The 20,591-nt window shown below is 37.2% G+C and overlaps 1 protein-coding gene across 1 annotated transcript; it reads right to left on the bottom strand.

Moving 5' to 3' along the window:
* Window positions 1-61: 61 nt before the first annotated feature.
* Dctn5 (dynactin subunit 5) lies at window positions 62-20,571 on the bottom strand. Its single transcript, XM_003477819.5, has 6 exons — window positions 20,388-20,571; window positions 19,591-19,659; window positions 17,681-17,799; window positions 14,076-14,187; window positions 5,659-5,761; window positions 62-1,532 (listed from the first exon to the last, which is right to left on the bottom strand). Exons 1-6 carry the CDS (start codon window positions 20,433-20,435, stop codon window positions 1,435-1,437), a joined length of 549 nt encoding a protein of 182 aa, XP_003477867.1. The 5' UTR covers window positions 20,436-20,571; the 3' UTR covers window positions 62-1,434.
* Window positions 20,572-20,591: the final 20 nt, after the last annotated feature.

The following is a 20,591-nucleotide window of genomic DNA, read 5'->3' as shown; positions in this document are numbered from 1 at the left end:
TGTCTGAGCAATAACAGAGACCATTACTACAAGTGGAGAGTGATCACCTTCAAACAATATGTTTCATGTGTCAATTTTTTAATTTACAAACATGAAAAAATGACACACCAGAGGGGAGTTTTAAACTAAATGAGTACAAATCATTACACACAGCTGTTTCTGCACATCCCACACCTGCATATTAAGTCAAGATGGCTCCAGCTTGGTTCCACCATTCAAGGCTAAACTTCTGCTTTACTCACTTACAGTAGATCACAGCACAAAGGAGGGCAATCCTCTCAGCCTCTCACTTCTCAATCTTCCTCTTAAAATGAGAGGTCAGTGAGAACCAGAAAGAGCTAATTTGTGCTGTCAGCCAGAGGAAAAAACCCTGGAAAAGTCACTTATTCTTTGACCTCAGTGCCTACAAGACAATTTTAAGAGTCCCTCATGCATCTATATGATTAGACTCAAGTATAGATATTTTTGTCTGCACTTTGGGATCCTGGCAAACTCAGAATGGGTTCAGTGGTTCCAGACTGGAAAGTATGTGGTCACAAATGCTTCACCTTTAGTGACATAAGACAAATACCTTGGGCAAGAAGTGACTGGCTGGGGCTGGGGGTTTAGCTCAGCGGCATAAGCGCTTGCCTTGAAAGCAGGCAGTCGTGAGTTCAATCCCCGGTACCAATAAAAAGGAAAAAGACAAAAAAAAGAAGAAGAAGAAAAAAAGAAGTGACCGGCTGACTAGTAAGAGTCACAGGGGAGACTGCAACCTGGAACTTTGCATATGCAAAATCTAAGATGCGGTCTCATCTTTTAGTGAAGTCAAAAGTCTTAAAAAAGAGTACTAGAAAATCCTTTATTAACCACCTTAGAACAGCTAAGGTCATTCTGGGAAGATGAAATACACTAACTATCCTCCTTTCAGTTTTAGTAGCCATAGAAATTTGGACTCTGAAGTCACAAACAACTTTCTCAAGAATTATGAGCAACTGCAATTTATTGCAATTGTGGCCACTGACAAATGTGTCAGCCGCAGGAGGAAAGCTGGGAGCTATCTGTGTAAGGGGGTGCACAGTGGGGGTGCTGCATTGCTCTAAGCTGTACACCAGCCACATAACTTCCATCCTGGGCAAATGCTGCTGCTCAGCAGGCCCATTTCAGACAAGCTCCTGCCATCTGTGGGACCAGGGGCTGGAGTGCTGGGAACAGATAGTGGTACAACATGACTGTTAATAGATAAGATGTAAGCATAGCACGTGAAGTAACTTCTCCATGCATTCTCTTAAATTCTTAAGAGCTTAGAGCCTTCAAGGATTGAAAAATTCTAAATTAAAAAGGAAAGGAAGTTGGAAATTGTCAAACATACAAGAACTCTTAGATGTTAACCACTCACACTGTCCCCAAGTTCAGCTTAGAGCTCAAGCAAATTCAGGACTTGTAGCAGTCTCACTACACTTGTGTCAGAGGCAGAAACTTCTGGTAGTAGCTCTTGGTGACGTCGATCATCAGTTCCTGAGTACACTCAGGGAGCTCCCCTGAGAAGAGTCCTAAGGACAAAAGAAACCTAGTCAGAGAAGTCCACAGTTCTGACTTCTATTCAAATTGCTAGAGACTTCTACTTCTGGTTTTATCTAATTGTTAGGTTTCCCATCTTCAGTACTGATAGAGTAGTCTACTGATCATATGTTTTTTGGTTTTGGGGAGTTTTTTGGTATTTTTGAGACAGGGTCTTGCTATATAGTTCAGGCTGGCCTTGAACTCACTTTTGTAGCCCAGGCTGCTCTCAAACTTGCAATGATCTTCCTACCTTAGTGTCCCGAGTATTGGGATTACAGGAGTATGCTACCACAGTTGGCTTACTGATCATATTGTATATGTAACATGAATATATGTTTATAGTTACAATCATACTCTATGTACTACTCTCCTTAATGTTCTGAATGATATGAATATGTGACAAGGTTGAGGAGACAAATATTATAGTTCTGCAAATGAAGAAATATATTCCAGATAAAAGAACTCAGAACCAGGTGTGGTAGCACTCTAGAAGGCTAAAGCAAGAGGATCATAAATTCACTCCTAGCCTGGGAAAACTCAGTGAGACCATGTGTCAAAATAAAAAAGCACTGAAGATATATAGCTCAATGCAAAGGCTTTCAGTCTAATCCCCAGTATCACTAAAAAAAAAGGACATCTGAAGATTTAAAGCATCTCTGCTTCAGAGGCTATTCCAGATGAGGATTTATCTACCTCCAAGATTCTAGTGTGATCTCCATCAAGCCAGCTTTATCCTCACACATGAGATAAGAAACTGTCATGCAATTTGTACAGTGAAACTAACCCCAAGATCTAACCTCACTAGATAAGAGATAAATCAAACAAAACACAAAAACGTCCTACAGAAAGACAAATTGATGAAGTAATCACAAGTACCAACTTCCAAGGGAAGGAAAGAAGAAAGGGAAAAGCAAATTTATCTATCTATCTATCTATCTACCTATCCAAGATAGTTAAGATAGTTACACTGCTAATTTTTCTTAATTCATTGAAAAGAAAAATTTGTGCTAATATTGTTTGGACAACTGCCTATAGCTTGTATTCTAAATAATATTGTTTGGACAAATGCCTATAGCTTGTATTCTAAATAATATTGTTTGGACAAATGCCTATAGCTTGTATTCTAAGTAATGAATTTAAAGAAAACAAAATGCAATGTATCAATCACTGTTATTCTCCTATTAAAAAGAACTTCCAGAAAAGAGGTATTCTTAGGTACCAAGCACACTCATAGAACGGCTTTGAAGGGCACTTTAGAAACAGTAAAACTTTCAAAGTTAATGCTCTGTGGCCTGACAACTGAACCTCTAAAAATGGCCAGGCATGGTGGTGTATACCTGTAATTGTACAATCGGGAGACTAAGGCAAGAGAGGTCAGCCTGGGTTACAAGTGAGTTCAAGGCCAGCCTGAACTACATGTAAGACCCTGTCTCAAAAAAACCATAAATAAATAACTAACTTATCTTAGCAATAAATCTGCTCAATTGCACTATATATGAACAAGAATGTCAATGAAACAAAAGTTTCTAACAGTGAAAAACTAGGTACAATTTCTAACAATTCATTATACTAGTGGACTAACTAGATACATCATGGTATATCCATGCAGTGAAAAACCTGCAACCAGTAAAAGCAACAAGGTGGATCTCTAAACATTTGACAAGACACCCAAGGAACTTGTTAATCAAAGAAAGCCAGTTTTAGAACAGTATAGACAATCGTATACAGAGTGTGATTCTAACTATAAACAGTTTCATATATCCATGTTGTACATACAAACATATACCCACATACCTGTAGATTCACATACAAAACACACATGTATTTACATGAAAACATACAAAATAACTGACACAAAAGAAAAATAGGTCTAAAAAATAACAAATTTTCTGAAAATTATTCTGTTTGACTTGCAAACATGTTTGGTCTTATATGATATTTAATTTTTTTAAATTAGTAGAAATGTTTTACAATACAAAAATATCACATAAAAATTCTAACGTTTAGCTCCTCATAAGATATCAGATTATCTCATGCTATCAGACTGGTATTAAGCAGTTATGAAGGGTTATTACTTCAGTCATCTGCCTGACTCCTATAGGTAATGGAGTTCTTGGCTCCTGAACCAGTGCTGTTGTGGCTGGTTACCCTTTCATTTTACTCTATAACTCAGTTTTATCCTTCAAAGGTCTTCCAAAAACATGCCAGTTCTCCTGTAACACTAAGTCTCAGTTTGAAAGATGGAAGCTGCCAATTCATATCCAGAGGGTTGGCATTTCTCTTTGAAACTACATAGGAGAATCAAGGGAAGCACCCAGTCACAGTACAAAAGGGACTAAGACTCTAAATAAGGGATCTTACAAGAAAGTCAAGGCTATCCCAATTAGCCCTGACTCCACACAACCTCTTAAGTCTCAGTTTCCTCATGTACATGGATGTCTTGTGCAGCTTGAATCCCCTATGAAAACTTCCAAAAACAATGTTATTATTTGAATTTGAAATAACCAGCAAGGCTTCCTTGCCTTGTGTTAGCAATTTTTCAATGATTATAAGAAGTTCACACTGAGGAACTTAAATAAATTTTAAAAAGAGTAAGATATTTCTCTGGCAATATCTTTCTTACTTCAGATCAGATGTCTGTCTGGTATTCACTGAAAACAACAACTGGGGCTGCTCTGATCCATCATTTGTTAAGAATAGCTATCACAGTGGGACCCCCAACAGGGGAGGATTACTAAACAAGAGTCTCTCTGCAGAAGCTGAGATCCAAAACATGGCAAAATAGCAAACTGTCCCCCCAAAGAACCTAAGTAATGACTTTGTACCTCTATGAAATTCACAGTCAATGATCTGAATGGTTAGATTTTTTTAAATTGGAAAAGCAACTAACTACCCATTGCATTGACTCCATGTACTGTCATGTCTTTCTCTTTACATCATCCTCCAACTGTGAATTTATGATATGCCTCTGTATATGCTACATGATTTCAAATGTGTAAGACACTATGGGGAAGCTGGATGTGTGATACCAGAACTTATGAAGCTGAGCCAGGAAGATCACTACAAATTCAAGGATGGCCTGAACTATACAATGAGTCCCAGTCTCAAAACAAACTAAAAAACACTATGGAGAAGAGACTGTCTTGGGATTGGGGCGGGAAAGACTGAGGTTTTCTTCCATTTTTTAGTGTTTTCTAAATCTCCTGGGATGAGCAAATACTAATTTTTGTTTCCTCACACGTTTTATAATTTTGAACTCTGAGATCATAGGACTCAATCTGTGCATATTTTTCAATCAAGGTTGAGAGTCATGCATTTTCTCCTCAGTCTAAGGGTATCACTGGACTGAGATCATGTTCTATGCTAACTTTTCAGCTTGGGGATTCCTGAGCCTTTCAAGAAGATTCGATTCAAACCAACAACTAACGTGAGGGTAAACCCATAGTAAAAAATTATCTAAAAAGATCTTTTTAGATCTAGAGGCTGGGGCTTATCTCCTGTCCCCAGGTGAGTTTCATATCCTAAACCTCTCTGTTAGGAAGACAGGATCAACTCCTACAATCTTATACTTTAGGTTTAGTTTCCTTTTTGTTTTTGATCTTGGATTTTTTTTTTTTAACTAATTTCACTATATAGTTCTGGCTGGCCTCAAACTATTAGTCCTCCTATTCCAGCCTCCCAAGTGATGGGTTTACAAGTGTATGCCACCATGACCAATAATTTCCTTATAGTTTTGTAAACCTTTCTGTATTTAAAAAAATAAACTTGTCATATTTTAGATAGGATTTCTAGGCACCTTTTAACTGGAGAATTTTTAAATTTGCATTATCTTATCAGACATAGTAATTGCATGCATTCCTTTTGTGATGGAAAAAAAGACAAAATTTTGAGAAGACTAAAATAAAAATAATAAATGGGCATAGCAAAAAATAAATAAAAAATAAATGGGCATAGTGGTGCATGCTTGTAATCCCAGTACTCTAGAGACTGAGGCAGAAGGACTGCCTTGAGTTCAAGGGCTATATGGTGAGTTCAAGACCAGTCTGAACTATGTAGCAAGACCCTGTGTCAAAAATAAATAAATAAGATAAAATAAAATATAATCACCAAGATTACCTGGGCAGCCTGAGAAGACAGTGAATGGTGGTACCACAGTTTCTGGAGGTAATACTGTATTGTCAAGAATTTTGCAACAATCTTTCAGTACACATCGGCGCCCCTGAAATGAAAATCTTTTCAATAAAAAGTAGATCGGAAAATAGGAGCAAAGCCTGTCTAGTCTGTATAAAAGGCAGCAGACTATGTTCTCCATTCCTGATATGTAATAGCCACAGACAGTAATAGCAGTCTTAAATCACAATCACCTGTTTAAGATAACTTACAAGGAGGAGGAAAGGGCTGAAGAGAGTATTGCATGCATATACCTTGGGTGAGGCGTGCATGCTTGGAACAATATAAATCATCTTAGGCATCAGAGACTATAAAAACTATGGTCCTCCGAGAGTTCTGTACAATTTTACCTCTTATTTGACTTAGTGAATATGTACTGTGTTGCACTTTTCTCCTGAAAAGAAAAGCTCTACTTTCCTTGGGAACCACTCTTACTTCCATCTTAGTCCATGTGTTTCACCCCCAGCTTACACACCAAACTCCAAGCCTAACCACAGTTCCTGCTTTAGGGAACTGGTATATGAACCTATTTGGCTTAATGAACCTCAACCTCAGAGCTTCTGATAAGCCTACTGGGGAAAGCATTGTTTTCCATTACACTTTCCAGAAGGATGAAAGCTTGGAATAGCCATCCCATTTCCACAAAGGAAGAACTTCTTGAACATGAAGTGAAACTTCCAGAGGAAAGAGAAAAGACAGGAAGACTAATTCTCATGATATCAGTTGAACCCCTGGAGCCATTTGCGCACAAAATTATGATTCATGTCTGTATTTTTGGCTTATATTAGCTAATACATTAATTTTGTTCCTACTAGTCTAAACTTTGTTTGCTCTTTTGTCAGTTCCACCTAGAAAAGTCTTGACAAATTCATCTGTATATGAAATTATTAGTTTGTTTGTTCGCCCATAAGAAAGGAACAGTTACTTGAACATTTGAGCTGACTGAACCTTATGCTTGGCTTTTATTTGCTGTTACCATGTTTCGTTCTGTCATGATCCACAGCATTTTGAGAGCAAGAAATAATGTCATCTGTTTGATGGATTAAAGAAAAAGACAGGCTTATGTATGCAGTTAAAAGTTGTGCTTCAGACTAAGTTAATGACAGTTCTGGTCTTCATTATGTTTACAACACCAGAGACTGAAAGTTCACTTGTGTTCTGGTTAAAAAAAAAAAAAAAAGAATCTGACAAAATACACTTGACTGAGAACATGGACATTTATACAAATACCAGGATAATGCTAACCTATGCACAACTAAAATTCTACCATAGAATCTGAAGAGACTTAGACTTCATTGTGTTCAAACTTTCTACTATTATTAAATACCCAAATTATATGTATTTCCAGGAAAAGGCAGATTGCCAAATGAGTATTTACAAAAGGTTGTACCTTCCAGGTCTAAATTTCTCAAGTGCTAAGCTGTCTGCAGTCAGAAAATAATAGCATTGGCAATACTTTGCAACATCTTTAGCTCATAGGCAAGTTTTAAGTACAGCTCTTCATTCCTCTTTTGAAGATTCTCTTCCGTAAATTATCTGCTGGGGGTTATTTCAAAGATACAGCAACTGGCTTCTTCCCCTGGGGAGTTCTAAATTAACATTTATTAAGATTTTTGTCCTAATTCATCATAAATATATAGGGCATGGAAGAAGAAAACCAAATGCACTGAAAAAGGGATGATTCAATCCCATGAAGAGATTGGTATATACAGAACCATGGAAAAGAATGGTGGGAAAGAATCTTCTCATGGGGTTATCACCAGCCACCAAACAGCCCATAGACAGGTACCTGCTTTGTCCACTATTTGGCCATTCTGTCCACTTAGAGAAATAATGGTTAACTGGGTTTCAGAAGCATTCTGAGTGCTTAGTAGCAGCAATATAAAAAACACATGTATTTCTTAAGCATAAATGGAATGGAAGTAACTAAAGAAGTAAAATGCTAAAACCACTTCTTTATTCTCCACCAGAGAACGTTCCAAAGATGAATCAAAAACTGTAGTCAGGTTGCTAGTATTACCTACACCTCCCTATATAGTTATCTATATATATCTTTATGTAAGTAAATTAGTTATCTCTGAGCTTGGTTTCCTCATCTGTGATATGACAAAAAAATCAAACCTATCAGGAGGTTGTCAATATTAGAAATGACAAATATAAAACTCATAGCACAATCATAGTGTCCTATTAACACTGTTTGTTAAGCTTTGCCTTCACACATGTGAATAATCTGATTAACACCTACACCTTCCCTTGGGTCAGGAATTCAGCTCAGTGGTGTAAGTGCCCACCTGGCAAGCGTAAGGTCATGAGTTCAATCTCCAGTACCAAAAAACAACAACAAAAAACCCACCTACACCTTCCCCATCCAAGCAGTAGACTATCCCATTATGACCCTGCAGGAGCATTCACAAGTATGTCATGAGGAGAGTTGAAAAGACTTGAAGAAAAAAAAAAAAAAAAAAAAAGAAAAGACTTGAAGAGTTCCCACTAGCTCTGAGATTCTAAAATTCTAAAACCAATTTTTCCTGAGATTATTTGAGAATTTGTCAAGACTCAGCAATTATTGTCAATATAAAATATTAGTCAGGTCATGAACCAATGAACTGAAAAGTAGCACAAAAAAACAGAGCAGCTGATGATAGGACTAGCATTCCCTAAGCACTGGGGACAGAATTTGGATTTTGACCTTTCAGACATTTTGCTCTGAGGATAAAAGACAGGGTTATAGCCCAAGGCTGCTATGATGATGTCTTTACTTTGCTAAGGAACATGCCAGAAAAACATAGATGTGGTTTGGAAGCCTAGCTACTGGCAAACAGATTGAGATTTTCCTTGCTCTCTTTCACCTTTTTAAGACATTTATCCTTAAATCAGATTCACATATGTAAACATCATATTGTGTCTCTGGTATGAGAAACTGAAACAGTATATAAAGTCTAAAATGTACAACAGATATTGTCAAATGGGAAAAAATTCTTTAAAAGGAAAATGGAACTAGGATGAGGAAAAAGAGGAAAAGAAAGAAGAGAAAAGGGGGGTAAATGTAATCTAGTCACACTATTAGTATCTCTTAGTTCATTGAAAAGGCAGGTTAAGAATTCCAGTGCATGGTGCTGGCTGGGGGAGAGTTTAAGACCATCGCTACCTGTGGTTAAGTGCCCACCCAGCTTCCTGAAACACTGGACTAGGCTCTGGAGGTTTTGATAGCCTGACTAGAACATGCCCAGCGACCTTTAAGTTTTATGCTAGCCTGGGAAGAGCTTTGGACCATCACCCACAGCAGTTACAAGCCCGCCCAGCTTCCTTAACACTGGAGGTGGCACGGGAGGTCCTGCAGGCCTGACTGGGTCACGCTCAGCAACCTCCATTCAGTCCCAGGAGCTGAGGGCATAGGAGGCAATTTCCAACATGCTCGGGGGAAGCTTTGGAACATCGCTGGAAATATAGGAAAATGACATCAAAAGACCAAAATGCAAACTCAAACCTCCAGCCCATTCCAAGAAAGCCCAGGAGTCATGCACATAGAAGAAAATACAAGCCATATACCTGAAATGCCTGAAATGATAGCAAGTGAAATAAAGAAGCAACTCCATAAAGCTATAAAGGAACTCAAATTAGAAATAATCTCCCAGGTAAAAGAAGAAATGATAAAAGTAATGAAAGAAATGCTGAACACATCTAAAGAAGACACAGTTAAAAAATTAGAAGAACAATGCAAAAAGACAGAATTCCTGGATAAATAACATAAGAAATAAACAATACATGAAGCAGATTCAGAGATATACAGGAAATCAAAAATTCCATTGAAAGTTGTCATAACCGCCTCAATGAAACTGAAGATAGAATTTCAAACCTTGAAGACAAAATTGTAGCCAGTGAATAGGAAAGGAAAGATATTTTAAAAATAACAAGGAATCAGGAAATAACAAATCAACAGCTGCAAGATGATGCAAAGAAAAACAACATAAGATTGATAGGGATAAATGAAAAAGAAAGGGAAAACACAAATGAAATCAAGAGGCTATTTACAGAAGTAATAGCTGAAAATTTCCCAAACATGAGAATGGAAACTGACATACGATTAGTGAAGCATATAGAACTCCAAATAGCCATAACCAAAATAAAACTACACCCAGACATATAATAATCACCATCCCAGATATCCAACATAAAAATAGAACATTAAAAGTTGTTAGAAGAGACAGATCACCTATAAAGGAAAGCCTATCAGAATCACAGCAGACTTCTCAAAACAAATAATGAAGTCAAGAAGAGCATGGAGTGAAGTATTTCAGATCCTAAAGGAAATGATTTCCAACCTAGACTGAAGTAACCTGCAAAACTGTCCTTCAAAATGGATGGAGAAGTAAGATACTTCCATGACAAAGAACAGCTGAAGAACTTAATGATCACCAAGCCAACCCTGCAAAAAATACTGAAAGAAGTTTAGATACACTTAGGAAAAAAAAAACTAAGCAAAGCAGACAATTAAACAGAATGGAAAGATAAAGATGCAACAGCAGAAAGATAACATGTCAACAACAAACCAATATATCACAGTTATAACCATTAATGTAAATGGCCTCAATTCACACACTGGCAGAATGGATCAAGAAACAACATCCAACCATATGCTGTCTACAGGAAACCCATTTAACCCAAAAGGAAACTCACAGACTGAAAGTCAAAGGATGGAAAACAATACTTCATGAAACTGAAAATGTAATTAAGTCCTTACCTACAAAGAAGAGCCCAGGCAAGACAGATTCACTGCAGAATTCTACAAGAAATACAAAGAAGACTTAATGCCGAAACTCCTCAAACTCTTCAATGAAATCAAAAGGGAAGCAATTTTTCCTAAGTCATTCCTGGAAGCAAATATAACTCTAGTACCAAAACCTGAGAAAGACCCAACTAAAAAAAGAGAACTCCAGGTCAATCTCCCTAATGAACATAGATGCAAAATTTTTCAATAAAATATTGGCAAACAGGATGCAGCAAATCATCAAGAACATTATACACCATGACCAAGTGGGATTCATCCTAGGCATGCAGGGATGGTTCAACATATGTAAATCAATAAATGTAATCCATCATATCAATAGAGCCAAAAGTAGGAATCACACGATCATTTCTATAGATGCAGAAAAAGCTTTTGATAAGGAGCAATACTCACTCATGATATGAACCTTACAGAAAATTGGAATAGATGGTCTTTAGCTCAATATGATAAAGGTCATCTACAACAAACCAACAGCCAGCATCATATTAAACGGCCAAAAACTGAAAGTCTACCTTAAAATCAGGCACAAAGCAAGGATGCCCCTTATCACCGCTCATATTCAACATAGTACTGGAAATACTTGCCGACAATTGGGCAAGAAAGAGAAATAAAAGGAGTAAAGACAAGAAAAGAGGAAGTTAAATTATCGTTATTTGCAGACGACATGATACTCTACATAGAAGACCCCCAAAACTCCATTGAAAGACTCCTAGATATAATAAATAAATACAGCAATGTAGCTGGATACAAAGTCAATACTCAAAAACCAATAGCATTTCTATACACTAACAACAAATCACTGAGAGAGAATAAGAGAAGCCACACCCTTCACACTAGCATCCAAAAAAATGAAATACTTAGGAATTAATCTAATGAAAGAAGCAAAAGATCTATACAAGGAAAATTATAATACCCTGAAAAAGAAATCGAAGAGGACCTCAGAAAATGGAAAGACATCCCCTGTTCATGGATAGGAAGAATAAATATTGTGAAAATGGCCATTCTCCCAAAACTGTTATACAGATTCAATGCAATCCCAATCAAAATACCATCACCATACCTCATAGATCTAGAGAAATCACTCCTAAAATTCATCTGGAACCAAAAGAGACCTAGAATAGCAAAAGCAATTCTAAACAGCCAAGGCAAGGCAGGAGGCATCACAATCCCTGACTTAAAGTTATACTACAAAGCTACTATAATAAAATCAACATGGTACTGGAATAAAAACAATCTGAAGGTCAATGGAATAGATTAGAAGATACAACCACAACTACAAACACACTCAACCATCTTATCTTTAATAAAGGGGCCAAACATGTTCACTGGAAGAACGATAGTCTCTTTAATAAATGGTGCTGGAAAAACTGGCTCTCCATATCCTGAAAACTAAAACTAGACCCAGGCCTAGCACCATGTACTAAATTAAAATCTAAATGGATCAAAGATCTAAATATTAAAACAGAAACAGTAAATATGTTGGAAGACAAGTTAGGTAAAAATCTTGAAGACAGGGGTAGGAAGAGAATTCACGAACAGGAATCAAACTGCACGGGAAATGCTTCCCAAAATCAGTAACTGGGACCATGTCTTATTAAAGAGCTTCTGCATGTCAAAAAAAATCTCCAGCATAGTGAAAACAAAACCCACAAACTGGGAAAAAAATCTTAGTGAACTGTCTCTCAAACAAAGGACTTCTCTCTAGAACATAAAAATTCAGATGCCTGAAATTCAAAGACCCGATCCAAAAATGGGCATCCGAGATGAGTACACAGTTCTCAGATGAAGAAATACAAATGGCAAATAAATATGTGAAAAAATGTTCATCATCATTACTCATTAGAGAAATGCAAATTAAAACCAACTGAGATTCCATCTCACTCCAGAAAGAATGGCCAGGATAAAGAAAACTACCAACAATAAATGTTGGAGAGGCTGCAGGGAAAAAGGAACTCTTCTGCACTAGTGGTGCAACCATTGTGGAAGTCAGTCTGGAAATTCCTCAGTCCCATTTGTTCCAGGTATTCCACTTCTAGGCATACTCCCAGAAGAACTGAAAACATCATGTGTGATATATGTACACCCATGTTTATAGCAGCACAATTTGTAATAGCCAGATCTTAGAAACAACCTAAGTGTCTACCAACTGAGGAACGGATAAAAAAGTTGTGGTATTTTTATACAATGTAGTACTATTCAGCTATAAAGAAGGATCACATTGAGATATTTATAAATAAATGGGCACAACTTGAGACCATACTTGTAAGCGAAATAAATCAAATTCACATGTATAAATACTGTATAGTCTCCCTAGTGTAAGAAATGGTAAGAGTACATAAGATTTTATGGTAATCATGATTCCCCATTATATTGCTTTGAAGCCCTGTAATGTTTTCATTCATTAGTTGGGATGGTTTTATTCTGTTGTTTGATTTTATTATGTGTGATGGTATGAACAGCTATTTTGAAAAAAACAAAGACATTATGGCAGCCATTGCTGATTTAATACCATCCTGCTTTCAAATCCTACCATGCTTTTGTTCTTCTGTTTCCATTGGTTCTATCATGCTGTGTCTTATTGGATTTTAATATATGTGACAGTATAAACAAATTTTTTATGGAAAATGAGATAATATAGTAGCCATTGTTCATTTTCTGTTTTTTGGTTCTGAATGCCCTGTAATACTTTCATTCTCTTGAATGGTTTTATACTATTTTGTTATGTTTGACATTATTGTATGTGAAGGTATGTTCAAGTGTTTCAAAGAAAGAGTCATTATGGTAGCTACTGTTAATATCTGGTTATCTTGTTGTGAATTGCTGTGTTCTGATCTGCTTTGTTCTATCCTCTTTTGTCTTAATTTCTTTAAAATAAAATTTTTTAAAAAAGGAAGGTTAGTGCTAATATTGACTAGAGAATTTTTTATACTCTTATACTCTCAGTAACTGCTTTGAAGATGACAAGATGTAATGTATTAACTATTGTTATCCTATTATTTTATGAAATTCTATTTTAACTTTTTTCAATAAAATAAAAAAACCTTTTACTTAATATGTGACATTAAACATATGTGTAGGGAAAAGTATGACACCTCAGTACATATGTAAAATATGTGCTGATCAAATTATAGTAATAAGCATTTCCATTTCCTTATCATTTCTTATGTTTTCATCTTTAAGCTACTCTCTGCATTATTTATAAACCTCTAATTCTAGCACCCAGGAGGCTCAGGCAGACAGATCACCAGAGGTTCAAGGCCAACCTAAATTACATCATGAGATCCTGTCTCAGAACAGAAACAACAAACAAAAATAGTTTGTTTTACCAATGAAGACCTAGATTTCTTGTTGTTTCACTGATGAAAAGCTTAATTTCTGTTAGGATTCCTGAGAACATAACTTAGTGAGAATGTTAATGGCTAGATCTGCCTTAATGTTTAACTGTTTTGTATCTTTTAGATGTGTGTCTCAGACTAGATTCTAGTTAGAGAAGCAAAGTCCCATTGATACCAGGGATGAAGGATGAAAGGCGGAGGGGAAAATAAGGCTGATTAGTCAGCTGAGTCACCATACTTACAATCACACAGTTCTTGCCAACGTGAACGTAAGAACCAATCTGAGCAGCATTGACCACACAATCTTCCTCAATAAAAACATGGTCCCCAATATGTAAAGGAAAAAATGCAACACTAGAGAGGGAAGAGATGAACAATAGTAAAAAAACAATATCAAGGTGATATACATTTATAGCAGTATAGGTCATAATCTCAACAAGTTTATCTTGTCTTTTTTAGTTTGTTTTGCTTTTTGAGACAAGGTCTCACTACATATAGTTCAGGCGGTCCTTAAACTCAGTGATCCTCCTGCCTCAGCCTGCTGGGTGCTGGAATTACAGATGCATACCACAAGGTCTAGCTTTCATCTTATCTTAATAAAATCTTCCTAGCAAGGAAAGAATCCTCAGGCTAGAGAAAACCTATTAACTTTTTGGTTCGTAATCAAAACTGTATTGAAAAACTGACACCAAAATAGGAATCATTGTTGAATATCTTACAAAATCAAACATAATTGCATTGTCTTAGTAGATTAACTACAATTAGTTAAAAGCTAATTGATTTAGCTAGTTAAATTAATTAAAGCTTTCTGTGTGAAAACACAAATTTAGCAAGTTACATAGATCATTAGTCTTCTAAATGAATAACCTTCTATGGCCTTTACTGTTTTAGGCTGGCAAAATACTGCTGAACAACTTACACAAAGAACCACTGTCCAAGCATGGCCAAAATCCATGGTAATCTTACCAGAATGTGGACATTTCACAACCATAAAATAAGAATCTAAACTTGGAACTAGCTGTTTCTATGGTTTTTTTTTTTTTTTCTCCAAAGAAGATGATATAGTAAATCTCTAGCCAAAGGCATGGTGATCCTCTCACAACCCCAGACTACTAGCTCAAAAATCAGAAATACTGGAAGAAATACACAAGGAAAAAGCAGGGTAAAGGAGTTAAAATCTTCAAAGCTAAAACAGCAGGCACCAAACAAAAATTAATGGGTATTTCTACTCATTTCTACTTTCTTTGACAATGCTCACAGATCACATTTTTAGTAATCTGCCCTGTGTTTCAGGGTAGTAACTTCAGGTTCATGAGCTGTAACTTTTAGCACCAAACATTCTTACAGTTTATTCATTTACCATATTTACAGAGCATCTACTATGCACCAGGCTCAATGCTATATTCCTGTAGAAATACAATGGTAAGAAAACAAACAAACACACACACACAATCTTGTCAATGAGTTTATAATCAAGAGAAGAAACAGACTTAATGACTACATAACACTGGAATTGGTTACAACTTTGACAAGTGTCACAGAGACAGAATATGACAGTATGTTATATAAAGACTTTACCTAGATCAGGAACCTGAGGAAAACTTAATTGAAAGTGCTATTTAAGACAAGAGTTAAAGGATAATTAAGAGCTGACAGGCTTTCTCCACACTTCTGATATCATTCCCATTCTCCAAGATCTTCAATGTAATTAACTATAATTCTATGGTCATATTTATTAGGTCATATTTTAAATTTCTGCACTAGAACTGATTTAAAGTAGCTATTTGCTCACTAGTTCTTTCCCACCCTGTTCTGTTCTGTCAGAAATATTTAGCCAAAGGTAACATCTACCCTTCACCCTTCCATTTACCAGTAAACCCTTTGCTGATTTCTGATACTCTTCCTGAACCATGCAATGTCACTATCAGAATGTGGAAGCAACAATGAGAGCTGAGTATCATCATGAATTCACAAAAAAAGAGTACCACAGAGTTTTCTGGTTTTCCTATCAGTAGCTATTTTGAGCTACTAAGTGAATATTTTCATGTGACTGATTTACAGTGACTCTCTGATCCAATTCTTGAATGTAATGGAAAGCCTGTAGTCCAATGGCAGTAAACTTACGGCACACATACACAAAGGACATACGGAGCCCTGTCTGTCGGTACATGAACCACACTGCCCCAGCAACCAAGCATTCAGATTTAAATGCAGTGTTGACAGTTTGCAATTAATAAGTAAGTTTTGGATTTCAGTTTGGGTACTCAGTCTCTAAAAGGTTCAGCATCACTGTTCTAGTTCCATGTCACTATATGGGACTATATGGTTCACTGTAGGAAATGTAGGACTATTCCTGCATGTTACACTCTGGTATTACAGTTAGGTGATTTACTTTCTCTTTTCTGTTTTCTTCCTTAACTATATTCAGAGTTATCATCTATGACAGATAGCACATTATACAGGAGCTACCACATTATAGTATCACATTATATAACAGCTGTTTATGTAATTGTTCCTACCACTAGATTTTGAGACCTTGAAGACCAGGAACTCTATACACCAAGTTTATAACCAATAGTGGGCATAAGGTGTTCAATAAAATATACTATACTGACTTAACAGATGAAATGCAGGTGGCACCATAGGTGGAAACCAGGAGGGCAATTAGCAAAGGTGGAAGAGGCAAAGGGGTTATTACCACACAGCAGGCATGCTGGTCAGTTTTCCTCAGTTCTTGTCCTGTTTGTTTGTTTGTTTGTGATAGGATCTCACTACATAATTCAAGCTAGTCTTGAACTCAGTTTGTAGCCCAGATTGGCCTCAAATTTGCAGAAATATCCCTGCCTCAGCCCCATCCCAATCACTGAGTGCTGGAATTACAAGTGTACACCACATTTGGCCCTATTCTTGTCCTTTTATGGACTATCTTTACTCCCACTGAGGAGTCACAGGGTCTAACTTGACTGGATCCCCTGGGTTAGTTATTTAGACCAGAAGTAGATACTTTCATGAAGCTGTTCCAATGAGATTCTGTCTCCCACGATTTTGGAAATAAATATAAAGTCTCATTGGGTGTGGTGGCACACACCTGTACTCCCAGCACTCAGGCTAAGGCAGAAGGATTGCTGTGAGTTTCAGGTCAGTCTGGGCTACATAGGGAGGTTAAGGCCAACCTCAATTACATAGCAGACCCTGTCTCAAAACAAAACAAAATATAAGATTTCTGACTGGCATGTTTTTCAAAGCATAAATGGAGAAGTGATATAAAAAAAAATAGCTGAAGCAGCAAAGTAGGCTCTATGCACAAAGGGAACAGATACAGCCAATCTGAGGGATAGGAGGATGAAACCAGAAATACAGAGGACAGAATACAAGAACCAATATAATCTTGGAGACAGAGGAGTAGGTATCAGATGTCTTGATTGTGGCTAGCTGTCTAGTTTTAAGTTTTAGTCCCTTGTGAAGCCTTGCCCCTTATCCTACTCGTAAGAGTCTATCCATATGCCTGTGTTTGTTAAATCAGAAGTCCCTTTGCTTTCGCAAGCTTAAGTGGATTTTGTTTCTGGCAACCAACAACCAACAGGATTAAGATAATTACCACCACAGTTTTGGTCATTTCATGGGGAACACTTACTCAATGCCACAAACAATGAGATAAACTGCCTATGCTACATCTTAACACATAGACAAGTCAGAGATATAGCTCAGTGGCACAGCACCTCCCTGGCAAGCACAAGGTCATGAATTCAATTCCTGGTACAAAAAAAAAGGTAAAACCAACACATGGACACTACTATTAGTAGCAGCACCTTGAGCAAGTCTGGAACGAGGTAATTAAATGACATACCCTTTGCTGAATTTCTTGAATGGTGGTCTTATAACACTACGACTCTTCACAACACAATGGCGTCCAACTCTTACATTGGCCAGATCCCCTCGGATTATACAGTCATTCATTACAATAGTCTATAAAACAAAGCACATTTTTAAAACCTATCTAAGCAGACCAAAAGACCAAAACATAATACCAAAAGGATAGACCGTAGCAACAGCTGTAACTCTAAACATTCCTGGGGGTAAGAATGGCAAGAGGTTAAGAAAATAAAGAGATGAAGGCTGAGGTCAGGTGGAGCCCTTCCTCTCCTGATGGGAGAGAAGGAACTGCTCAACCACTATAGCACGTTTATTTAACACTCAAGAGAAAGATACCAATTTTAACTCCACTGCCGAACAATTTGTTTGCCTGACTGGCCTGGGCCTTGCCTTCTTGGAACTGGAACAGCTTGTTTATGTGGCTTGTTTTGGGTTCTGTTTTTAGGGCTGGCCCTGTTTTAGCCCCACATGTGATGTAGCCCCAGCTTCAACAGTTCCCTATGATAGATAATAGGACACTGACTATTATGATCTACAGCATCAAATATTCTGCCAAAAGGGATAAGGCAGAGCAGCTCTCATGACATTGCAAATTGACACTGGAGATGTTCTACTACATTAGAAGATTTTTCCTTAGTATTCTATGAATAGAACTCAACGATGAAAATTTAATAAGCATGCCTGTAACGGACTTAGTTTATAAGTCTTTTTAGACTCATTCAATTCACCTGCCCTTTGGGTATTGGCCATTTGCTCAACAATAGTCCTGGCTGTTCCACTCTCTCTCTTCTTTTTTAATCTCCTAACACTACTGTCTCCAGCTTCATGCTCCCAAAGGTGGATCCACTTAAATTGTGGTTCATATTCCATTTCTGGACTCTGTCTCCTATGCTGTGTGGAGTAAGATCTGGCTTCCCCAAAGATTGTAGAAGGGGCTGAAAAACACACCAAAAAATCTAGGGGGACTAAATGCTCCATATTGGTAATGAGAAGGCATTCTCAAAATATATGAACAAATGAATGGAATTTTTTAAGTGCATATATCTGGATTTGCAGCTGTAAAAGTTGCCAAGACAGCAGATTATGAGGAATAGTGTACACTGAGCATAAATGCTTAGGCTTATTTTCCTATAGGTTATCAGGAACCAATAAAATACTTTAACTGGGGAATAACAGAACTGAATTTTCATTTTAGAAATATTACTCTGGAAGCAGTCTGGACTCTAAATAGAAAGACTGGAGGGAAAATAATCTTTTAAATGAGTATACTGGATCAAGGTAAAAATAGATAATGGGCCTTATTTACAACAGTAAAATGGAAATGAAAAACATACAAGAAACAAATAATCAAGCCTCCATATCCACCTACTAGTTATAAGGAAGTGAGGAAAATAAATTCCATATTAAACAATTCTATGTAGATATAATCTACCAAACTCAGGAATTTAAAAACGTGACAAGACGTAATCTTATTTCTGTAATATATAAATGTCGTGAAAGAAAAGCAAACTCTTACTGATTTTTAAAAGACACTTAAAGGACATAACAACCAAATGCAGTGTATCCATGACTCTTTTGGGATTCTGATTTGAACAAACCAGCTGCTACAATGACAGGCCATGCTGTGCCACCATGCTAAGCTTGTACCATAATTTTGGTTCTAAGTGCTACTGCATTTTATTTTGTTATAAAAAGGAAAAATATTATCTGTTACTTCCTTTTATCGACCTTTTTTGCACTCAAAAAATCCAATTTGGAGAAAAAAAGACTTGGAAATGTACAACAATATGTACCAGACACATTTAATCTACCCTGCTAATGTGGCAATTAGTGGAAAACAAGCAAAGGTATACATATCCTAGAGCTGGCTGTCTTTGTACCTACCTTGCCGTTGAGAACAATGTTCTGACTTCCACACAACACTGACTGGCGACTAACTTTATTCCCAGATGCCTAAAAGGAAATAACGGAAAAATGAGTGAATTTGTAGGCTAAGGTTTCCGTAAACAAAACTCGAAACGGAGAGAAAAGGACTGAAATGGAATGAGGTCTAAAACAGATTTTTAAAAGCAAGGATGCGAACTAAGATTTAGGAATAGATTCAGAATTAGTGTGTGGTAACTCTGTAGCTTAGTGGCATCAGGCAAAGATGTGGATTCAAGTACCAGTTCCATTTTTCAATTTAAAACCCTAAAATGTGGATAATGACGTTACCATTATAATAGTTACAAGAACGCAAAGAAAAAACTGCGAGTTTTATTGCGCACTTGCTGTTTTCAACATTTCATCACATTTCAAGCGCTGAATATATAAAGAACTTGTTGGTTTTCAGGACATGTTAACAGGTTAACATTAATTTTTTTTAAAAAAACTTTATATGGGTCCGAAGCCTGAAGACGTGATTTTCTTAAGATATAATTAATGTCAGGGTAGCTAGTGCTTTCCTTGCCTTCAGAAGGCACTTTATCCCTATGAGGAAATCAGAAATACGTATTAAAAAGCCTGAAGTGGCCATGCACGGACTAAACAACAAAATCAGATTCACGAAGCGTCTCTAGGTAATTCCCGAGGAACTGCCCAAGAGACCCAGGAGAGTGGGGCAGGGCAGGATGGAGCAGCAGGCCAGGCCTCAAAAGGTCGCAGGTTTGGAAGATGAAGAACGGATGTCTGAACACACGCACCGTCTCGATGTACTCCGACTTGTTGTAGAGTAGCTCGCCCAACTCCATGGCGACCACCTCCTCTGCACCTCAGAATCCCGTCAAAGACCTGCCTTCTGAGATTCCTGCTACTTCCGGCTGCGTCTCCACTTCCGTTCTCTGTGGCCTAGTCTATGTTCGACAGCTCGGCTCTCCTCTAGGCTGCCCTGCGCCCCCCAGCTGCTG

The sequence above is a fragment of the Cavia porcellus genome, unplaced genomic scaffold (assembly GCF_034190915.1).
Source record: "Cavia porcellus strain 051 isolate PalLab524CR breed Dunkin Hartley unplaced genomic scaffold, mCavPor4.1 scaffold_16, whole genome shotgun sequence".
NCBI classification, from domain to species: Eukaryota; Metazoa; Chordata; class Mammalia; order Rodentia; family Caviidae; genus Cavia; species Cavia porcellus.
This window is presented reverse-complemented; position numbering and strand designations above follow the sequence as displayed.